This window comes from Choristoneura fumiferana, chromosome 24 (genome assembly GCF_025370935.1).
Source record: "Choristoneura fumiferana chromosome 24, NRCan_CFum_1, whole genome shotgun sequence".
NCBI classification, from domain to species: Eukaryota; Metazoa; Arthropoda; class Insecta; order Lepidoptera; family Tortricidae; genus Choristoneura; species Choristoneura fumiferana.
This window is the reverse complement of record NC_133495.1, coordinates 13,364,420-13,384,249: the sequence shown is the minus strand read 5'-3', so window position 1 is coordinate 13,384,249 and position 19,830 is coordinate 13,364,420. Positions and strand designations below refer to the sequence as shown.

General features: G+C 38.6%; 1 protein-coding gene across 1 annotated transcript in view; it reads right to left on the bottom strand.

The window, feature by feature from the left end:
- LOC141441719 (uncharacterized) overlaps positions 1-19,830 on the bottom strand; it is a 162,232-nt gene that overhangs the window by 118,828 nt on the left and 23,574 nt on the right. The window contains 2 exon segments of the mRNA XM_074106546.1: positions 6,129-6,280; positions 7,902-7,965. Coding sequence (XP_073962647.1) covers positions 6,129-6,266 — 138 coding nt within the window. The 5' untranslated portion in view covers positions 6,267-6,280; positions 7,902-7,965.

The window sequence follows — 19,830 nt, the reverse complement described above, 5'->3', positions numbered from 1 at the left end:
AAATTAAACCGTTATATCGACATTTTATTATCCGTCTGTCAATACCTTCTCAGGAACGCTTATAGATATCAAATCAAGTTGAAGTCTATCTATATGTATATCTATCTAATTCCTTTAATCGAGCAATTCTTCCGGGTGGGCCCTGTATCAGGAGCCAAAAATTAAAATCCAGGTTCTGCTACTCAAATGGAACAACTTTAGTTCTGCAACTTATCATTATGTTTATTCCAAACAAATTACTTAAATGGTATTTTCAATGTAGGTTTGGCATCCAATAGCCTAAATGACATCGCCTGTCACGTAACAAAATGACGGATTTCGCAAAACATTGCTAGTCTAATTAAATTTTAAACTATAATAAAATAAAAATCATAATACAAGTTATTTCAAAAGTTGAAGAACTAAATTAGCTCAAGATGAAGTGTGGAAGCTGTGGTTTAATTTTTGTTCCTGTTACACCTTTTATATATTATATTTATATATAGTCAGAATCTCTGAAACGGCTCCAACGATTTCGATGAAATTTGGTATGTAGGGGGTTTTAGGGATGACAAGTCGATCTAGCTTGGTGTTATCTCTGGGAAAAAGCTTAGTTATCACGTTTTAACCCGAGCAAAGCTCGGTCACCCAGGTACTTAATATTAGATGCTGCTATCTCTTGGAGCAGTTAAAAAATCAAACTTCTATGCCAACACAATTAAAAGATATACCTACAGATTTCACAGTTACCCCGACTCATATTAGAACTGAGATCCAATTAAATTGCTTTGTTTTTTTTTATATAAAATTGTTTTCGATGTTCAAAAATAGCCAAGAACATCTAAGAATAACACGACGCCGGGAAAAAATATTTACTGCCAAAACAAATCGGTTAAACTTAAAATTCAAATTATCTGGGTTGCTTAAGAAATTGGCAATGGGTACCAGTCTCAGCTTGTGCTTGGCTGGGACTGGGAAGGACATACATAGGACATCAACTTATGGTGCTCTCACACTGGCTGTTATAAGTTTTATATATAACTTTATATAACACTTATAACAGCCAGTGTGGGAGCACCATTATATTCTAGTAGGTTATTTTAACATTTTACGTACTGACAGATACCTACATATACCCTTTAGGTGTATAAATGGTTCCAAAATTAATACAAAAAGACTTCAGAAACAATCCACAAAAACCTTTTAAATACTCTAAAATTTCATCGCATCTATCTTTTAAATTACTTAATTTAAAAGCGCTATCAAAGCGTTCTTCATAATATATTTATAGGTGTAATTAAAAACACAATTAACTGCTAATCGCCAAGTTGCCAAGTTTGGCTAAGTTGTTAAAGTAGGACAGGGCAAAATGGCGGGCCTTTGTCAGCAAAGTTTGGGCTACAATTGAATCCGTTTAGATACTATAAAGAAGACAAATTAATTATCCGGTGGGCAAGACTGGTAAAATTAGGTAAGTTGATAGGCAAAGTTGCTCGTTTCTGTATTTTGTGTGAATCTTATCATTTACTTCTGTGGTGTTAAAAAGCTACGGGACCTACAAATTATTGCTGAAATATTTATTAAAATATTTTTCTAGTTTGTAGTAAATTCATTCCCCTTAACAAATTCACTTCACTTTTTTTAACTATGAGTGACCAGATGGTCACAAAGGAAGATCAGCGGCAGTTTGATTTGCGACCATTTCGTGACATGCAATTTTTTATTTTTTTACTTATTCCATGTTGTCACGTACAAAGTTGTCTTCTTTCTTTCTTTAAAAAAGGAACTCGGAATAAAAAATGGACCAAAAACTTAACCGGTCAGTTGGAGATGATATTTGACCCGAATCCGTTTTGCCCACGATGCTTCCTACTCTTACTTCCGATGCTTGCTTGCTATTTTGCTTACCTTGGAAAATCTTTATACACCTGTGTTTTCAGCACTGCTTACTATGTGTTGATGTTCAATAAAGAGTCATTCTTTTGTATTCTAAATCCATTGGTGAGATAATTCGGTCTTCGGATTTTTCACACTGAACTACTTCCTGCGCCTGCTCTAATTCAATTATTTGTTGGTGTCAAATATATTATTGTCGTCATTCATCATCATCATATCAGCCATAGGATGTCCACTGTTGGACATAGTAGCCTCCCCCATAGACCTCGAGTTTCCTCGTTTGGAAGCGGCTTGCATCCACCGTGAACCCGCGACTTTAACCAGGTCATCCGTCCATCTCGTTGGTGGACGTCATACGCTGCGCTTGCCGATCCGCGGTCTCCACTCGAGAACCTTTCGGCTCCAACGACCATCTGTTCTCCGTGCTATATGGCCTGCCCACTTCAACGAGCTCATTCGCTTGGCTATGTCGATGACCCTTGTTCTTCTACGTATCTCCTCATTTCTGATTCGATCCCGTAGAGACACCCCAAGCACAGCTCTCTCCATAGCTCGCTGAGCAATTCTGAGCCTATTTATAAGACCTATAGTGAAACACCACGTCTCGGATCCATATGTCATTACTGGTAATGCACTTGTCGTCATTATTCAATCAAAAGTCAAACCCCCTTATTCATAAACGACAATCAAACCTATTTTAGTTAAAATGCCGCTAAAATTCGTTTGTCCTTATCTGTCACTTCGACATTTGTATTTGTTAGAAAGAGACAAAGCATTTGTTAGTTAACATAGGCTTGTTAAGTTTTATGAATAAGGGGGAAAGTCACTAGTTAACGTCACTTTTTTTTAAACTACCAGCGCTTTCAAAAAGACCATCATTGCCAAGAAATGCGCCGCAAGAAACTTCGCAGAAAGTTATTTTTCAAAATAAACTAAAATGTATAATTACAAATAAAATACATATAAATTACATTAGGTATAGAATAAAAGAGAAAATTTACATATAAAAACTTGCTAAAAGCGTGTCGGACACACCCGAAATAGGGTTCCGTAGCCATTACGAAAAAAATAAGTAATCATTTGTACGGAATATTCCAAGTTTAGGTTATAGGTACCTAGGCAGCTATTTCCTCTTAAACTACCTACTAATAATTCTCAAGAAAACTTAACCGTTATAGTTTTCCTTGTAAGTTTGATCAATACTTACTACCATCCTGAATTTTTTCAAATTTTTCCACCCACCGGTTTAGATTTTAGAGGGGGGGGGGACGCTCGATTTTAATGAAAATTTGGACTTTAAAGTTGAATATTTTGCAAACAAATCACTGAATCAAAAAATCGTTTTAGCAACCCCCTAATGGTTTTGAAAGACCTATCCAATGATACTCCATGCTACAAGGATGAGAAAAAAAAAACACCCCCACTTTACGTCTATGGGAGGTACTCTAAAAATTTTTTAAAATTTTTAATTGTACCAATTTTTCGGCATAGTTTACATTATATATTCGTGCAAATTTAAAGCTTTCTAGCATTAATAGTCCCTGAGCAAAGCCTGGCAAACAAAAAGGTTGCGTTGAAGAGATCGCTCTTAAGCGATAAGGCCGCCTATTGCTTACCTTGTAATTTTCTCTGTGTACCTGTTTTCTGTATCGCTCACTATTTCTGGTGTACAATAAAGAGTAATTGTATTGTATTGTATTGTATTGTGTGGAATGCTTTCACCGTAATAAATTAAAAAATGGAAAGAATTAAAAAAAAATTGGAGACGTTTATAGATCTCTATTGTAGCCTCTCACCACAAAAAATAACTCTTCTTCTATTTATGTTTTTACTGCACTGGGTCTTTGTTGTGATGTAGTGTGTTTTTTATGTCAATAAATGTTGTGAGTTTGAGTTTGTGTTTGTATAGTCTCAATCAATAGTGAAATAAACTAAAACAATTAAATAATTTGCTTACCTGCGACCTTTGTTCATTAATATGGACCCCCGCAAAGTAACGCCTGATTCAATAAATTATCACACAGACACAAACTTCACGCCTGTATTCCCAATTATGGGGTAGGCAGAGCACAAGAAACGTTACGGCTTCGGAGCCACGTTTTGCAATTTTAGATTTAGTTTGACAAAAAAGGTACAATACAGACAGTTTGCTAGCCTGTCGCCTACGGTATATCTTAACCTATTGTCCCTCTTACGACATCCACGGAAGAAATGGAGATAAATTATTCAGTTGACAATGACGAGCAATTTAGTTTTGTCGTTGTATTTATCGAACAATAAAAGTTTCCAATACACCTACGAGAAACTTATTAGCGACTCATCGGAAATGGGTAAAAGGCTTCACAGGAAGCGGCGCCCCGGGAAGCCAATATACAGCCACTAGCCGCGGGATATTGCTGTTGATAATACACTGAATTGGAAAGACAGTTGCATTTTAATGGCGCGTGTAGAAAGGAAATTAATGCGACTAAAAACTATGAAAATAATAGGTAAAACAATCACAAAAATATATGTAAAAGAATAAAAATACAAAATATTTGTTTGTGCCCGAAATGGTCCCGCCCGCCTCGGCATAATCTGCGTACTCCTCGGGTGGAGCCAGCGCTGGTTTTCGGCGAGACCATTATGGTAATATTTAACCCAACTATAGTTATGATATTAAATACTCAAATCTGATTCTCTTAGAGCAGAGAAAATTAAATCTAAGTGAACACATATTAAATATATTGACCCGGATAACTCACGTCTTAAATCGAGTTTAGCTCGACATGTTTCGCTTCGCATGTTGTGCTGCGTCATCGATGTGTGTGAACGTACCTTTACAGAGCGATGTTGTTAGTGTTGTGTGCTACTCTACATTTGACAGTTGTAATGAAAATGATGATGAAAACGCGGGTAGTTGTGTGCCGGTGCCAGTTTTGTCGGGTAGTCGCGCGAGCAGAGCGGCGGCGCGCAGTGCGCGTACGCACAAGACGACTGGAGAATTGAGGGTATGCTGGTATAACTGTCAGTTAGAAAAATAATTCGGACGTAACCGATCTACCCTGTTCTTAACAAGTTGCCCACTACTACTGGAACTCGAACTCACTTTAAAGTCACGGCAAAATACACTCACAGTATCACTCACTTTTTTTCGTATTATCACGAAGACGATCATGCAACTGTGCCGAAATATCGAGCTTCGATAAAACCAAGGTACGCGGAACAAAACCCGACTTTAATTCATAAAATTATTAATGACCGCGATATTGCATTATTTAACTATTAAAATTTTGCTAGTGATATGTGTACGAGTGCTCGTCACTGGCCCAATAGTTGGCATCTTAATATCTTGTCATTTCATTAGCAATAGAGATGACAGGGTGTCGTCTATTGGGCATTGGCGTGTCGAGCATTCGGACATTTACCTTATAGGCATTAATAGGCATCTGTATCTACAATGTTGACATTCCATTGAATTGCTCTTCGTAGCTTGCTACGCCGTAGACAGCTACGAAAAGCTACGAAGTGCTATTGTCAAATATTTCTCAGAATCGAACACCTGCTCCTTTTCAATCTCGTTTGTGTTAAACTTTATTTTATTGCGAGTAACATTTACCTCGACGTTTCGGCCAAATTACGGCGGCCGTGATCACGAGTAGACTGAAGTGTGGGGTGTCAAAGTTTGCCTACCAGCGCGAGTCCTTCGAACTGCCCGCACTTGATCACAAATAATAAAATAACGAGTATGGGACGTGTGCTAGTGTGGGATGCAACTTGTGTTGACACACTGGCTCCGTCTCATCTCCACCGAACATCAATAAGGGCAGCAGCAGCAGCAGAAATGGCAGAAACTGCCAAAGCAGGAAAATACAGTGGTCTCGGTGCCGAATATGATTTTGTACCCTTGGTCCGAGGGGCCCTGGCGCTCTGAGTCTCTTCAAAGATCTATCAAAGAGACTCAGAGATACCACAGGAGACCGAAGAGCTGACAGTTTCCTCGCTCAACGCATCAGTCTTGCGATCCAGCGGGGAAATGCTGCCAGCATCTTTGGTACCATGCCGCAGGGTCCATTTTTAGATTTATAATAGTTTTAGCTTATTTAATTTTATTGTACCTAATATACCTACCTTTTTTATAGTTGTCCCTGTATTATAATCATTAATTTAATAAAATTCGAAAATTTTGTATATAAGTAAAATAACCACTACTACTAAGGTGTATGGAATTTGCCGTCTGTTGTCTACGTATGGTCTACATAACTATGTCTGACCTTGGGTGGCGTGCTGGCAGCGCTGTGGTGGCGGGCCACGGCGGCGGCCGAGTGGGCCCGCCGGGTCGCTTTGTAGTGCAGCCGGCGGAGCGCGCCACCAAGCCGCTCAGGGGAGCCATCGCCGCGAGCCACTGTCATACTTCCGTCAGCACCTGGTGGACAAGTCAAAATAAGAAGCCATCCATGGACAATTCCTACTAATAATTGTAAGCCTCACTCACTTACGAACTCAGTTGAATAATATCCCTAGATGGCGTTAGTGTCGAGAGGTCTGTTAAGGGCGTCCCCTATCTGAATGACCTTGTTACATTACGTTCCGACTTCCTCGCTCCCCTCCTTCATTCCGCACCTTAAAACTTTTACGTATTTACCAGTATTTACGCGCGTGCATCGCCATCTAGTAAGTAACAGGTAAACTACGACGTACATATAAGACTACTTCCGACATCTAGCAGATTTGTGGCGTATTATTAAAACTCGCATTCATTCCGCAATTAATGAAATGTACTATTCCACGTAAATAATTTCAATATATTTCTCGTTAATAGATAAACGTTATAATTAAATCACAACCTTTCGTTTTCTTCGCTGTCGACAGAGAGAGGTGCAGTCGGTTTCATTTGAGCTTTCCATCCCCTCCTTCATTTGGTTCTGTTTTAAAAATCTTCGTTTGCAAACTGTTGCCATATTAAAATAAAAAATCGGTAATTTTAAAATATGCGTTCAAGATTTTGAATTATTGTTAAAACAGAATCAAACCTTTCATAATAAAGTAGCTAAATAAACATAAAATATCGTTCTTTGCCAGAAAACAAAAACAAAATAGTGCCAATGGGGTAGTTTCCTGGATAAAAAAAAACTATTTATTCCCTCATTTAGATTAGTTATTATAAAATATTGGAGACGTAGTTTTTTTTGTCCAACAAAAAAAAACATAAAATGAAAAACACGAATCGTGTTATAGTTCTAGAGTAGGGGCCCGTAACCGGAAAAAAACGGAACCCTTATCGATTCGTCATATCTGTCTATCAGTCTGTCCGTCCGTATTATTGTCCTATGCATCAGGACAATAAACTACACTACTACTGTCTCAGGTTGCTTATTTCTACTACGCTACTTATGCAGTAGCACTAGCGACATCTATGTTCCGCTCTCATCGAGAGACGTCACTCTCTTTCGGAACCAACCGCTCACCCAGACAAGAGATGTCGCTACTAAGCAATCAAATTAAATTGTTAATTAAATTTTTATTATTATTATCATTATCCAAAACATCTCGATCTCGTTTCGATATGGTTTCACGGGATACCCGTAAAAGTAACAAATTTGGAGTTGAAATAAAAAATACAAAAAGACTCCAAAAAACCAATCATGAAACCATCAGCCAAATAGTGGTCTATCAATTTTTAAACAAGTTCATATCAAATGAATATGTCGCTAAAGTCACAAACTAAAGTCAAACTCTCAAGTTGACAGACACGTCTATTGGCTTCATTGTTTTATGACATGCAAACCATTATCAACATTAGGGTGGTAGACCACATATTTGGCTGATGGTACAATCCGTCGCACGCGATGCTCGCTGTTAGGGCTGCTCGTACGGTCGGTTCCCTTACTTATATATCTACTTTTTGTATACTAGTTGCATAGAAAAGTGGATATTAATGTCAGGGCACCGACGTACTATTTTTCGATAGGCGTCAGCCCGTTCCGTGCAAACCGCGGCAGCTAGCGTAGGCCCTTAAATAATAGGTATCAATAATAACGGCTGACCTGCGACGCGTTCGGGAGAGGGTCGAGGTGGCTGGATTTTGGGAGATTGGAGACGCCCATCCGCCTGCAACAAAAAAAAAGCTTTAAGTAAGTCACCACAACTGTTCAACTGAATGTTAACGTGGGTATTAAAACTACATATACTGTCGAGTAATATGTTGCCTTTGTGTTTGTAACATGACAATTTTAATTTTCTAACATAATACGGCTTAATTTGACAAATAAAAAGACAGAAGAAGCTTAAGGGTGCAGTGTGGCACCATTTGATTTATGGACAATAAGTAGACAGTCGGTTCTTCGGCAGATATGGCCAGCCACTTCAACTTGCTAATTCTCGGAGCTATATCGATGACCTTATTTCTCTGTATCGGACAGCCTCGTTGCGGATTCTACCTCTCAGAGAAACTCGAGCATGGCTCGGTCCATAGCTCGTTTATTAATATGTTGATGTTTCTACTTTGGATTGAGGTGTGATTTATCTTATAGGTTTTTATACTTCATTTAATTTAGAATTGGAGGCCACAGCAACATTGTATTGCGGCTCGTGAACTGTAATCTCTTTACAATTTGTGCTAGAATAACAATTGACGACACGCAAATAAAGTGGCAGTAAAACAATTTATTTTGCGGCTCCCAGACTATTGTACTGGACTATTTGCTAGGTAAGAAATAGTTGACCAGACGCAATACAATGTTGCTGTGGCCTCCAATTCTAAATTAAATGAAGTATAAAAACCTATAAGATAAATCACACCTCAATCCAAAGTAGAAACATCAACATATTAATAAACGAGCTATGGACCGAGCCATGCTCGAGTTTCTCTGAGAGGTAGAATCCGCAACGAGGCTGTCCGATACAGAGAAATAAGGTCATCGATATAGCTCCGAGAATTAGCATGTTGAAGTGGCTGGCCATATCTGCCGAAGAACCGACAAAACGAGACCTTGAGTGGAGACTGCGTCTCGGCAAACGTAGCCAGGTGGAGTGGCGATCTGCTAAAGGCTCCTGGTAGAAGCTGGATGCTTCGAGCCGAGGACAGGGCGCATTGGCATACATTGGGGGAAGCCTATGTGCTACAGGCTGATGACGATGATGATGATGATGATGAATCAATAAACGACTTTCTTTGTCTTCCGGCAAGTCTAAATGGCATTTAAATCTAAATACGTTTCAAAAAGGGATGTAATCAGGCCCGGCCCACTCCCGAGGGTTCTCTGTTTACTCACGCAGAGCCCACCTGGGCACAGGGGGGAGAAAAAAACAGTGAACTAACGCCCCAAATACCAACGCCATTCTGCAAGCTCAGACGGCGAGATGTAGCAGAACATAAGTTTCCCGTGGCGTGGATCATGTAGATTCAATTCTCTATTTAAAATTATATCTGTTTTGTTTGTTTTGCTGTACACTGACATAGTTATTAAGTAATTTCGTGTTGACAGCGATTACGGGAAAAGTGGCATAATGTTGCAAAATTTCGTGCGATATGTCAGGTGACGTTATTTATATTAGATTATATTATGTTGACGACCAGATGGCCTAGTGGTTAGAGAACCTGACAAGGAAGCTTGAGGTCCCGGGTCCGATTCCCGTGTCGGGGCAGATATTTGTATGAAAAATACGACTGTTTGTTCTCGGGTCTTGGGTGTTGAATATGTATTTTAAGTATGTATCTATATCTATATAATTTTATTTATCCGTTGCTTAGTAGGTAGGTACCCATAACACAAGCTTTGCTAAGCTTACTTTTGGACTAGGTCAATTGGTGTGAATTGTCCTGTTATATTTATTTATTTATTATATAGAATACAACCCGTCAATGTTGCGCCACTTGAACCTACCCAGGCCTGTCCCTAAATTAATCTCTGACTTTGAGCTCCGGTTTCACCAAGGGGAAATGGATTAACGTGATGCAGGAAATGCCCTCGGTTACATGGGATGTCTCCGAGACAAAATTAAATGTAAGCTACCCGCCAGCACTCGCCATGATCGCCGAGCCGCCGTTGCTTTATAAGGCAGTGCTACGTACACGCTTTTCACTGTACCAAAGTATGGCTTTTATTCTTCTTCTTTCTTTTGTAGACTATCGCTAGAGGAATAGAAATTTGGGGTGAGCTAAAAGCACAAGGATCTGGCCTCTGTCTTTAACAAATCGACATACAAGTTATTTGCTCAAAAAATAAGTTACCTACTTGTACTGAATGTACTGCAAAGAACATTGCAAGTTAAAATTAAAGTTTTTAAAAAGATTCAATATCATTAGTGAATAAATGAATATCTACAGTAATTTAGTAAAAATCTATGAAAACAGTGAAAAAAACATTTAAGTCATGACATCTGCTTAAAAAGAGATATCTTTATTGTGGCATCCCCCACACTGTACTTGGTACCTAAGGCCGTCTATTTATTAGCCTATTACTTAAGTACCTTGGACATTTATCTCTATATTAGTACCTCTGTTTTCTGTACTTACTATTTCTACTCTTCTTATTACCAATTTAGGACGACCAGATGGCCTAGTGGTTAGAGAACCTGACTACGAAGCTTGAGGTCCCGGGTTCGATTCCCGTGTCGGGGCAGATATTTGTATGAAAAATACGAATGTTTGTTCTCGGGTCTTGGGTGTTTAATATGTATTTTAAGTATGTATCTATATCTGAATAATTATATTTATCCGTTGCTTAGTACCCATAACACAAGCTTTGCTAAGCTTACTTTGGGACTAGGTCAATTGGTGTGAATGTTCCCGTGATATTTATTTATTTATTTAGCTATTGTTCATGTTATCATACTGTTCTCGAACTGTGCAGTAGAACGGCGAGGGCACGCTTCATACACATTGCACTCGAACTCAAGCTCACGTAATTTCTTTGCACAAACACAGAACATCCTGGGTTTGGGATTACATATTACGAAATCGTACGTCTTTTAAGGTGGGTCTACGCTAGACGAACCGAGCACGAGCGAAGCACGAGCCGAACACAATTCGTCTAATGTGCACCGACTTACAAGCCTCGAACGAGCGCGCTGCGAGCGTTTCGTTCGTGCTCGGCTGCGTTCCGCCAGTTGTCGGTTTTTTGACGAACACAAAGGGATTTGCTTCGCGCTCGCAGTGCGCTCGTGGACGTGTCCACACTTGACGCCACGAACGACGAAGCCGGGAACGGCTCCGCTCGTGCTTCGCTCGTGCTCGGTTCGTCTAGTGTAGACCCACCTTTAGAACGCGAATTGCGTACTCGTATCATATTCCAGAGCAGGACATGGTGCGTGTTTGCTAAACTTTAAGGCATAAGCTTGCCTTGCCAATTCACAAAGTACTATCTATTCTTTCATTTTTCCATAAGATTAAGCCGCATTCACATTGTGTCGTGTTGTGTCGTGACGCGTCAGAACGGTATCGGTTTCATACATTTTATATGGTTGCGTTCACACTTATCTGATGCAGTGTGTTGTGACGGCTTGTGTTGTGTCGCATCGCAAGCTATCCCGGTCCGCGTCAGAATGGGTGAGGTGCGGGGGGCGACGCAGCGACACGACACAACGCGTTGGACTAGTGTGCACCCTGGTGTTGCAGATGTTTAAGGGCGGTGGTGATCACTTACCTTTTACTTTGCCATCCAGTCTAATAAAATAAAAAAAAATATTCTTATTCTTATTTATTTTAGTATTCTTGAGTGCTCCGTGCAACAGATATACAAACATATTTCAGAAAATAGACTTTTTTTGTGAGAAAGAAGATTACTAACGAACTGACTGTTTTGAACCGTGGTTTCGAACAGGACAGTCTCCTTGCGCCACATTGCCAAGCAATTGTTAAATGTATGAAAATTAATTTACTTTGATTTAGATATTGTTTCTGACGTTTTGACGTGTACACGCCAAGTTTATTTTGAATAGGAATTGCGAATGAATACGTTTAAATTAATTTCCAGTTGTTTTTGTGCGATTTTCGGGTGCGTTCAAGTGGAAATTATTATAATTTTAACCATGTTTCTGAAATGGAAAAAGTTGCCACAAATTACAATAATATACAATAATACAATGGATACCTATAGAATATAGGCATCCCTTTTTCCAAGCATTTATTTAGTTTCACATGAAAAAAATTATCTCATAAGTAATACATCAAAAAATCAAAATCAAAATATCTTTATTTCATATTTATAAGTAAGTAGGTTTACAGTAGGTACCTGGGGCGTCCCTTTAGGCTAAAAAGCCTGTGTTAGAACGCTCCGCTCCTCCAACATTTTTAACACGTATTACTTATTGACAATATTATATTATAAGTAACAGTATTTTATAATAACTAATCAATATAGAGAGTAACAAATAAATAAATAAATAAGCCTCGTAGATGTACACATAATATTAAATTAGATTGTTTAGTGCGATTGCCAAGTCAATCTATTTATTTAAAACATAAAAGTTTTTTTATATTGGTACGGTCACTATAAAAGGTGTTGTTAGGTTAGCCAATTACGTAATAAATATCTTAAAACATTAAGTAGGGACTGAATTAATTAACCGACCTGGTATTTCATGGATCTCGCAACTTTTTACGGTAGATCTGAGTTGCGAGACTTGTTTTTTTTTACAAGTTTTGTTTTTTATTGGCATCTTATTTCTTTTTGTAAATAGTCTTACTTCTTCATAATTAAGGCATGTGTCTCATTCTTGCTTTTTAATTCCGTTGACCATTTTACAAGTTACATTTGAACATTCGTAATAAATAAATAAATAAATATCACGGGACAATTCACACCAATTGACATAGTCCCAAAGTAAATTACATCTAGGTACTTATCTACACAGTAGCAGAGGATCGTGGGTTCAAATCCCAAGTTCCCAATCCGCACTAGACCCGCGTGCGTAACTATGTCTCAACCCCTTTCATTCTGAGAGGAGGCCTGTGCCCAGCAGTGGAACATATATAGGCTGGGATGATGATGATGATGATGATGACCTATCTACACCTATTCCATTATTATACATATACAGGTACACTGATTAATTCAATGCAAATGTAACTTTGTAATCCTATACATTTATATGGGATTACAAAGTTATATATGCAGTTTGTGTATTCAGAAAACTGGACCGAAATTGTAAAATATTTTAGTTTTTCCTTGATTTATACACTAAACACTAGTTGTATTCTAAACTTGAAGCTGCTATATCTGCTAGAAGTGCCTTAGACTTTTGATGATCGGTCAGTCAGTGAGTGACAAAATTAAGAAACTTTGACTATTATCATTCTTAACTACTGGTTCAAATTGAATGAAATTTGAAATATAACGTGTTTATACAATGCTTGCTTGGTTACTAAAAATTCAGGCTTCTAGTTTCATCCACAACGAAGTTATAGCGGGTCGAAAATGGCCTGAGTTGCTTCGAGAAAAGAATGGTACGGCCGTGCTCGACTTGGCGGGGACACTGCCGTGCCCCCAGATTGTTCCAAACCTCCGTTAACCACCATTTCCTATTTTCTATTATCTAAACTTCAACAATTTATTGCGAACCGCCTCGGCCCTTTTGCTCGAGCGACTCCTTTGACACGCCAGGAGTCGAACCCGGGACCGGCCAACCGGTTAACGCGGTTTTCTAGTCCGTTGAACACCGGTTTATAATAGTGCATGATAAATCTAGTGACGTATCTCTATAACCAGCCACCAGTCGTAGGTATTGTCAATCTACATTCTAAGTACAGGCAAGCTCTTTGCACTTTACTACCTTGTCAATATATGTTTGAACTTTTGTATAATAATTTTTTGAAATATACAAAGACAACGCAATAAATAAATTACTTAGGGGCTGTTTCACCACCCATTGAGTTATTTTATTTGACGGATAAATGTGATGCCGTCTCCGTCTATTTGAACAAAACAAACAAAGACCGCATCACATTTATCTCTCAAATAAAATTAATCAATGCATAGTGAAACAAGAGTTTGGCTTTAAAAAAGGGTTCGGTAACAATTTGAAAGAACACAACGCCATCTATTGATCATCTTGAGAGACGAGGTACGGTACGTCACCGTTCTTGGACAGCGCCCTCTATTCTCGTTTAAACTTAAAATATTATCCCACGGGAACGCATACCGGGATATCAAGTATCTTATGTCTCAATGCAGTGCCCTTAGTTTAAGTTTTCGGTTACTAAATACGTCTCGATCGCGTTCGCGTTAAAATCTCAATTTGTACGGAAACACGAACATCGCAAACGTTCCGCTAGAGGCGCTGTTCGTGTTTCCATAAAAAATGAGATTTTAACGCGAACGCGATCGATACGTATTTTGTAACCGAAAACTTACACTTAGGGCACAGATCTTTGTCTATCGTTTCGCCAAGTTTCACGTAAATCCGTTCAGCTGTTATTGCGTGATGGAGTAACAAACATCCAAACCTCCAAACATCTTCACAAACATTCACTATAATAATGAGGGCTATCGTTTTTTGTCTCACTAGATGGCGCACTGTTGCGTGAGGTTTTTAAGTGTGGCTTTCAGAGTCTGTTATTACGGGCGTTAAAACAAAGTTTAGATTAAAATCATATTTAAAACACCTTAAAACCGTACCATAAAAATATCCAGCAACCACAGTTTGTTCGGAAAAAAGGGAGGACAAAAGTTTCCGAAAGACAAAACTGTCTCAAAACACAGACATTCATTGCCCCGTAACGCATAATTGCCATAATTAATTTCAGGTTATGCAAAATATTCACAAAAAAAATCTTATTATAAATAAACCCGCGTAGCTCACCCAAAAACTATGAGATTTGACATTTCGGAGACCTCACGCTACACTAGCGCCTCTAGCGGCGAATTCATTCGCGATAGCCCTCATTACTTAGTAGGAATACATAAAGTTAAAGCACTACTATTATACGTACCTAGATGGTTATATCAGTGACGGATAAATAACAATGGCGGACAAAAACCAGAAGGGGCCATCCTAAAGGTTGGTACCTCATTAAATCGTAATGTATACTAGATATAAGTCACTGGAAGGAGCCCAGAATCTTCTGAAGAGGGCACGGGATTAGTGGGGCCTTGAGGGTCGGTGTGGGCCAAAAGACAAACGTGGCCGAGCTGGTAATATACTAATAACCTAACCAAGAAAAAGTTGGAAGACCCCCGACTTTGTCACTTCAAAGGTCAATATCTCAAAAACGGCTACATCGATTTTGATAAAACATGTCTTAGAACTATCGCTAGGAAACTTGCTTTCAAATAAAAATAAACCGCATTCAAATCGGTCCACCCGTTTAAGAGCTACGGTACCACAAGCAGACGCACATAGCGGTCAAACTTATAACACCCCTCTTTTTACGTCGGGGGTTAAAAAGAGGTACTGGACAAATTACAAGCTTTCGTTTAGCTTGCCCTGTTTGTTTTTTTGGTCAGATCTTGGAAGCTATTTTTGAACTACTCCCTGTGGTCACATTGCCTTAAAATTTGACGTACTATGTAAATCTGATGACAATGCAATAATTTGGCGGTGACGTCCTGGTAGTCCGGCCAGGATTGTCTCCGCTAGATGGAACTCCTCAACGGTTAATGGCAGCGACTTGTAATTTAGTAATGTGGTTTAGGCGACAATGCGAGTACAGTCAGCAAAAAAGCTTGTATTAAAAAATGGAATTTTTAACACACAAAAAAATAATTACAAAAGCGCGGTGGTACAAAGTAAAAAGCGTTTTCATTAAAATAGATCTCTATGCCCTGTCTATTTAACAGAGTTAGCAAAGCGTTCTCTCGTTTGCACTTTCGTATGCAAATGAAAGGGACAAGTAACTGTCAGTGGTGGTCAACAATCGCACGTCGATTGCGGGCTCGGCTTACATGCCGTTAATTGGAATATTCGTGATATTTCTCGTGATTTTTGTTTGTAGTTAGAGGCACCTCAAATAATTAACTTATTGATAACATGACATTGTCATGTCATATTTATTCATCTATTAATCATAATTATGTAATTTACGAGCTAGGTAAAAATTTGTAACCAAAGATAAGCACTTGAAAGCATCCGCACCGTACGGGACACAGATGTTGACTAAATTTTTACAGGTATGTAAACCTATCTTGTGCCTGCGCATCGTCCTTATCGCTGACCAATTACGTGCATTCTCTGTTTTCTAGCACTAACTCTGTTAAATAGACAGAGTATAGGAACCTAACTCAAACAAGTCGCCTTTAGAGTACCCATGCACTAACATGAAACTATCTCGTAACTACGAGTATTTACCCATAGACTTGACTATGACAAACGGACGTATTTTAGCAAAATTCCAAATCATTGTCATGTTATTCTTAAATTTCACTTTTAATGTTAATGAAAGTAGTTCCAAGATAAAAAACCTAATTTTTGAGGTTTGGAACGTTTTTGCTAAAATACGTCGGATTGACTGTACATCAACTTGTAGAGGAATCAAATAAAATTTGTTTTCTTTTTTTAAACTAATTTAATTTAATTTAGTGCTTTCCAGCGTAGAATTCCGCTTCCGCTTGTATTTTAAACCGTTACGTGTCATTTCGCTCACTCAATTAGTTGGTAATGAGAACCTTTAGATCAAAGACAATCTACTACCAACTTAACTAAAAAACGATTTCAACCTCTCGGATTTTAATCCCGGCTCCAAGACAATACGCAGTTTGAAGCTGTAAATCGAGATTTAACATTAATTTACCGTACCTTGAAATTGATTTAAGGTTCTAATTACAATCTTAAATAGTATTTAAAACCCTGTAATAGTCCACTGTAAAGTCAAAAGAGCTCACGACAAAAATTTTATACTTATATATAATAATGAATTAATCCTATTTCACTTTAAGTACTTTAATGTATAACAGTAAATTCTAATGTTCATTAGTAAAAAAAAATATTAAGAAATATTAAGAAAATAAAAAATATCCAAAGTTGTCCATCTCGAAGTTGTTGACGACTATGTATACCTGGGACAAACGGTCCAGTTAGGTAGGTCCAACTTTGAGAAAGGGATCACTCGTCGAATCCGACTCGGCTGGGCAGCGTTCGGGAGGCTTCGCGATTGTCATTTGATTGCGATCGCAAATATCAGAAACGTCAGGCAATACGGCCTCTGTGCGGCAAACCATATCATACGAACAAACAAACAAACTCCGGTATTCCCTAAAAGCTATGCAATTCTTCCAATTTTTCTCTCCATTTGAAGAAAGATACTTCATCATCATCATCCCAGCCTATATGTCCCACTGCTGGGCACAGGCCTCCTCTCAGAACAAGAGGGCTCGGGCCTTAGTTCCCAAGCGGGCCCAGTGCGGATTGGGAACTTCACACGCACCATTGAATCGCTTCGCAGGTTTGTTCAGGTTTCCTCACGATGTTTTCCTTCACCGCAAAGCTCCTGGTAAATTTCAAATGTAATTCCGCACATGAATTTCGAAAAACTCAGAGGTGCGAGCCGGGGTTTGAACCCTCTGCTTGAGAGGCGACAGGTCAAACCACTAGGCCACCACGGCCTGTAATTAATTTTAAAATTGCCACGCCCCAACATCATTTTTCATTATTTTTTTATATTTTTTTGTAAAAGGTGTTGCAATAAATAAATACTGAATACTGAGTCTTAAATCTAAAGGCCTGACCTCTTACTGACGACTTGCGTGCATTTCTCAATGAGGGCTATCGTTTTTTGTCTCACTAGATCGCGCACTGTTGCGTGAGGTTTTTAAGTATGGCTTTCAAAGTCTGTTATTACGGGCGTGAAAACAAAGTTTAGATTAAAATCATATTTAATACACCTGAAAACCGTACCATAAAAATAACGAGCATGCCACAGTGTTGCATAGTCCCCGTTTTGTTCGGAAAAAAGGGAGGACAAAGGTTTCCGAAACACAAAACTGTCTCAAAACACAGATATTCATTGCCCCGGAACGCATATTTGCCATAATTAATTTCAGATATTGCAAAATATTCACAAAATTATTCTAATTATAAATAAACCCGCGTAGGTCACTCAAAAACTAGCTAGCGAATTCATACGCGATAGCCCTCATTGTTGTCGCCCTGGTGTTTCCGGTTAATTCGCGTAGGTTGGCTAACCTGAAGTGTCTAACAGCGCCATCTGTCCGGCGAATAGAGAAGTGACGAAGGAGGGAAAACATCAAAAACACTCACTTTGCCTTCGGCCAGCGCCCAGAACGGTTGAGTAGGAATATCTTGTATCGAGCGATAGTAATTAATGACATATATAATTCTAATTTTGAGTGTTAATCTTTGATTTTGTGCACCGTTAACTGTTTTAATATTGCCCGTGTACTTAAATTTCTCCTGAGTTCAAGTTACTTGCTTTAACTGCTATACCTAGTGTCTTTGTGTAAATAATCATTGCAGTGTTCAGCTTCGGTACCCCTGTTGTAGATGGTCAGATATGTCTAGTTATACATACATACATAGATCAATTTCCTCTCTAATTCAATTTCAATCTTTAATTTCTTCTAGCTTGTACATATGTGTTTAAGTGTAGGTTATTACATTAATAAATGATTATCAGGTTGTGTAATGTGTGTTTCTGTTACAATGTGCAGCAAGCATCACGGCCGCGAATGGGAAAACTTTCTTTTTTTTTATTCGACTGGATGGCACCTCCTGAGTCCTAACTTTTTTTAACAGATATACTTAAGACACACGAGTACGCTAACATACACGAGTAATATTTACCTCGACGTTTCGGCAACATTGCAGTGGCCGTGGTCACGAGTATGACTATGAGTGAAAAGTTTAAAACGTTATATTCTTAATGTACTTTATTCAATAAACAATTTGTGCTTTTGTAATGTAAACTAGCTTTTGTCCGCAGCTTCGCTCGCGTTAAATTTGGAGTAACATACATTTACTTTCTGCGATCCTTTTTTCGTGTTTTGATTAATTTTTCGGAGGATTACATGGAAATACAAATACGGACAGATTTTTTTTGAGACAGATGGTGCAAATTTTGTAATACAAAAATCAACCTACATACGTATTAAAAAATTATGTTTTTTACCAGCTTTGAAACCCTGCTGCGCTGATTCAGGGTTGAAATTTTAGAAAACGTTAAAGTACTACGCGTTTCTTTTGCCCGCGACTTCATACACCATATAGGATTTTATGCCGAGAATTGTAAAGTAGTGCACCCTAGTGCACCTCTGCATTACTTTAGGTCCATCTATCAAATTTCACACCGTAGCATGCTGAACGGTTGTGTTGCTCTGAAAATGAGCTCTGGTTGAGTTCGAAACGCGTCAGTGTGAAGTGGTGGTGGTGATAGATGGATTTGCGTGATTTGTGTGTTCTTACAGTGTGGAGGTGGAGGAACTGCATGAACACACATTGCATGGGCACAAAAGTAGCTATCATAAAGGTCGCGGGTGGGCAAAGTAATTGTGTCAGCTCGTTGAACGTACATGTAAAATTTCGTATCTATGCTATCAGCCCTTGAGGAGTTCCGTCATCAGCAGACGACCCTGGCTGCAGCATCAGGCGGTGTATATAATATAAACGCATTGTAATTGAAATTTAACAATCATGTAAAAATCTTTTGCGTGTGCCATTAACTTTTGAGGAGTTCCCTTCTACGGAGACGATCCTCGCCAGGATGAGCAGGATGTTTCTGCTAAATAATTGTTACCAGATTTACATCAGTTTGCCAAATCTCCAGTCCCAGTTTTATTGGATTAGCTTATGAGTTTTCTGATTCAGTTGGTAATATAAAATTCTCTTTATTCGTTTTATCCCGTGGGATATTCGGAAAATCGTTGAAACAATTTTTACCTATTAGTATTATCTACCTGCATGCCAAATTTGAAGTCTTTAATATTTATAATTACGGAGTTAGGGCCACTTTGAAGAGAAAAAATAAATCCCATTTTATTCCCTATCCCATAAGAATTTTGATAAATCCTGAAAATTGTTTTT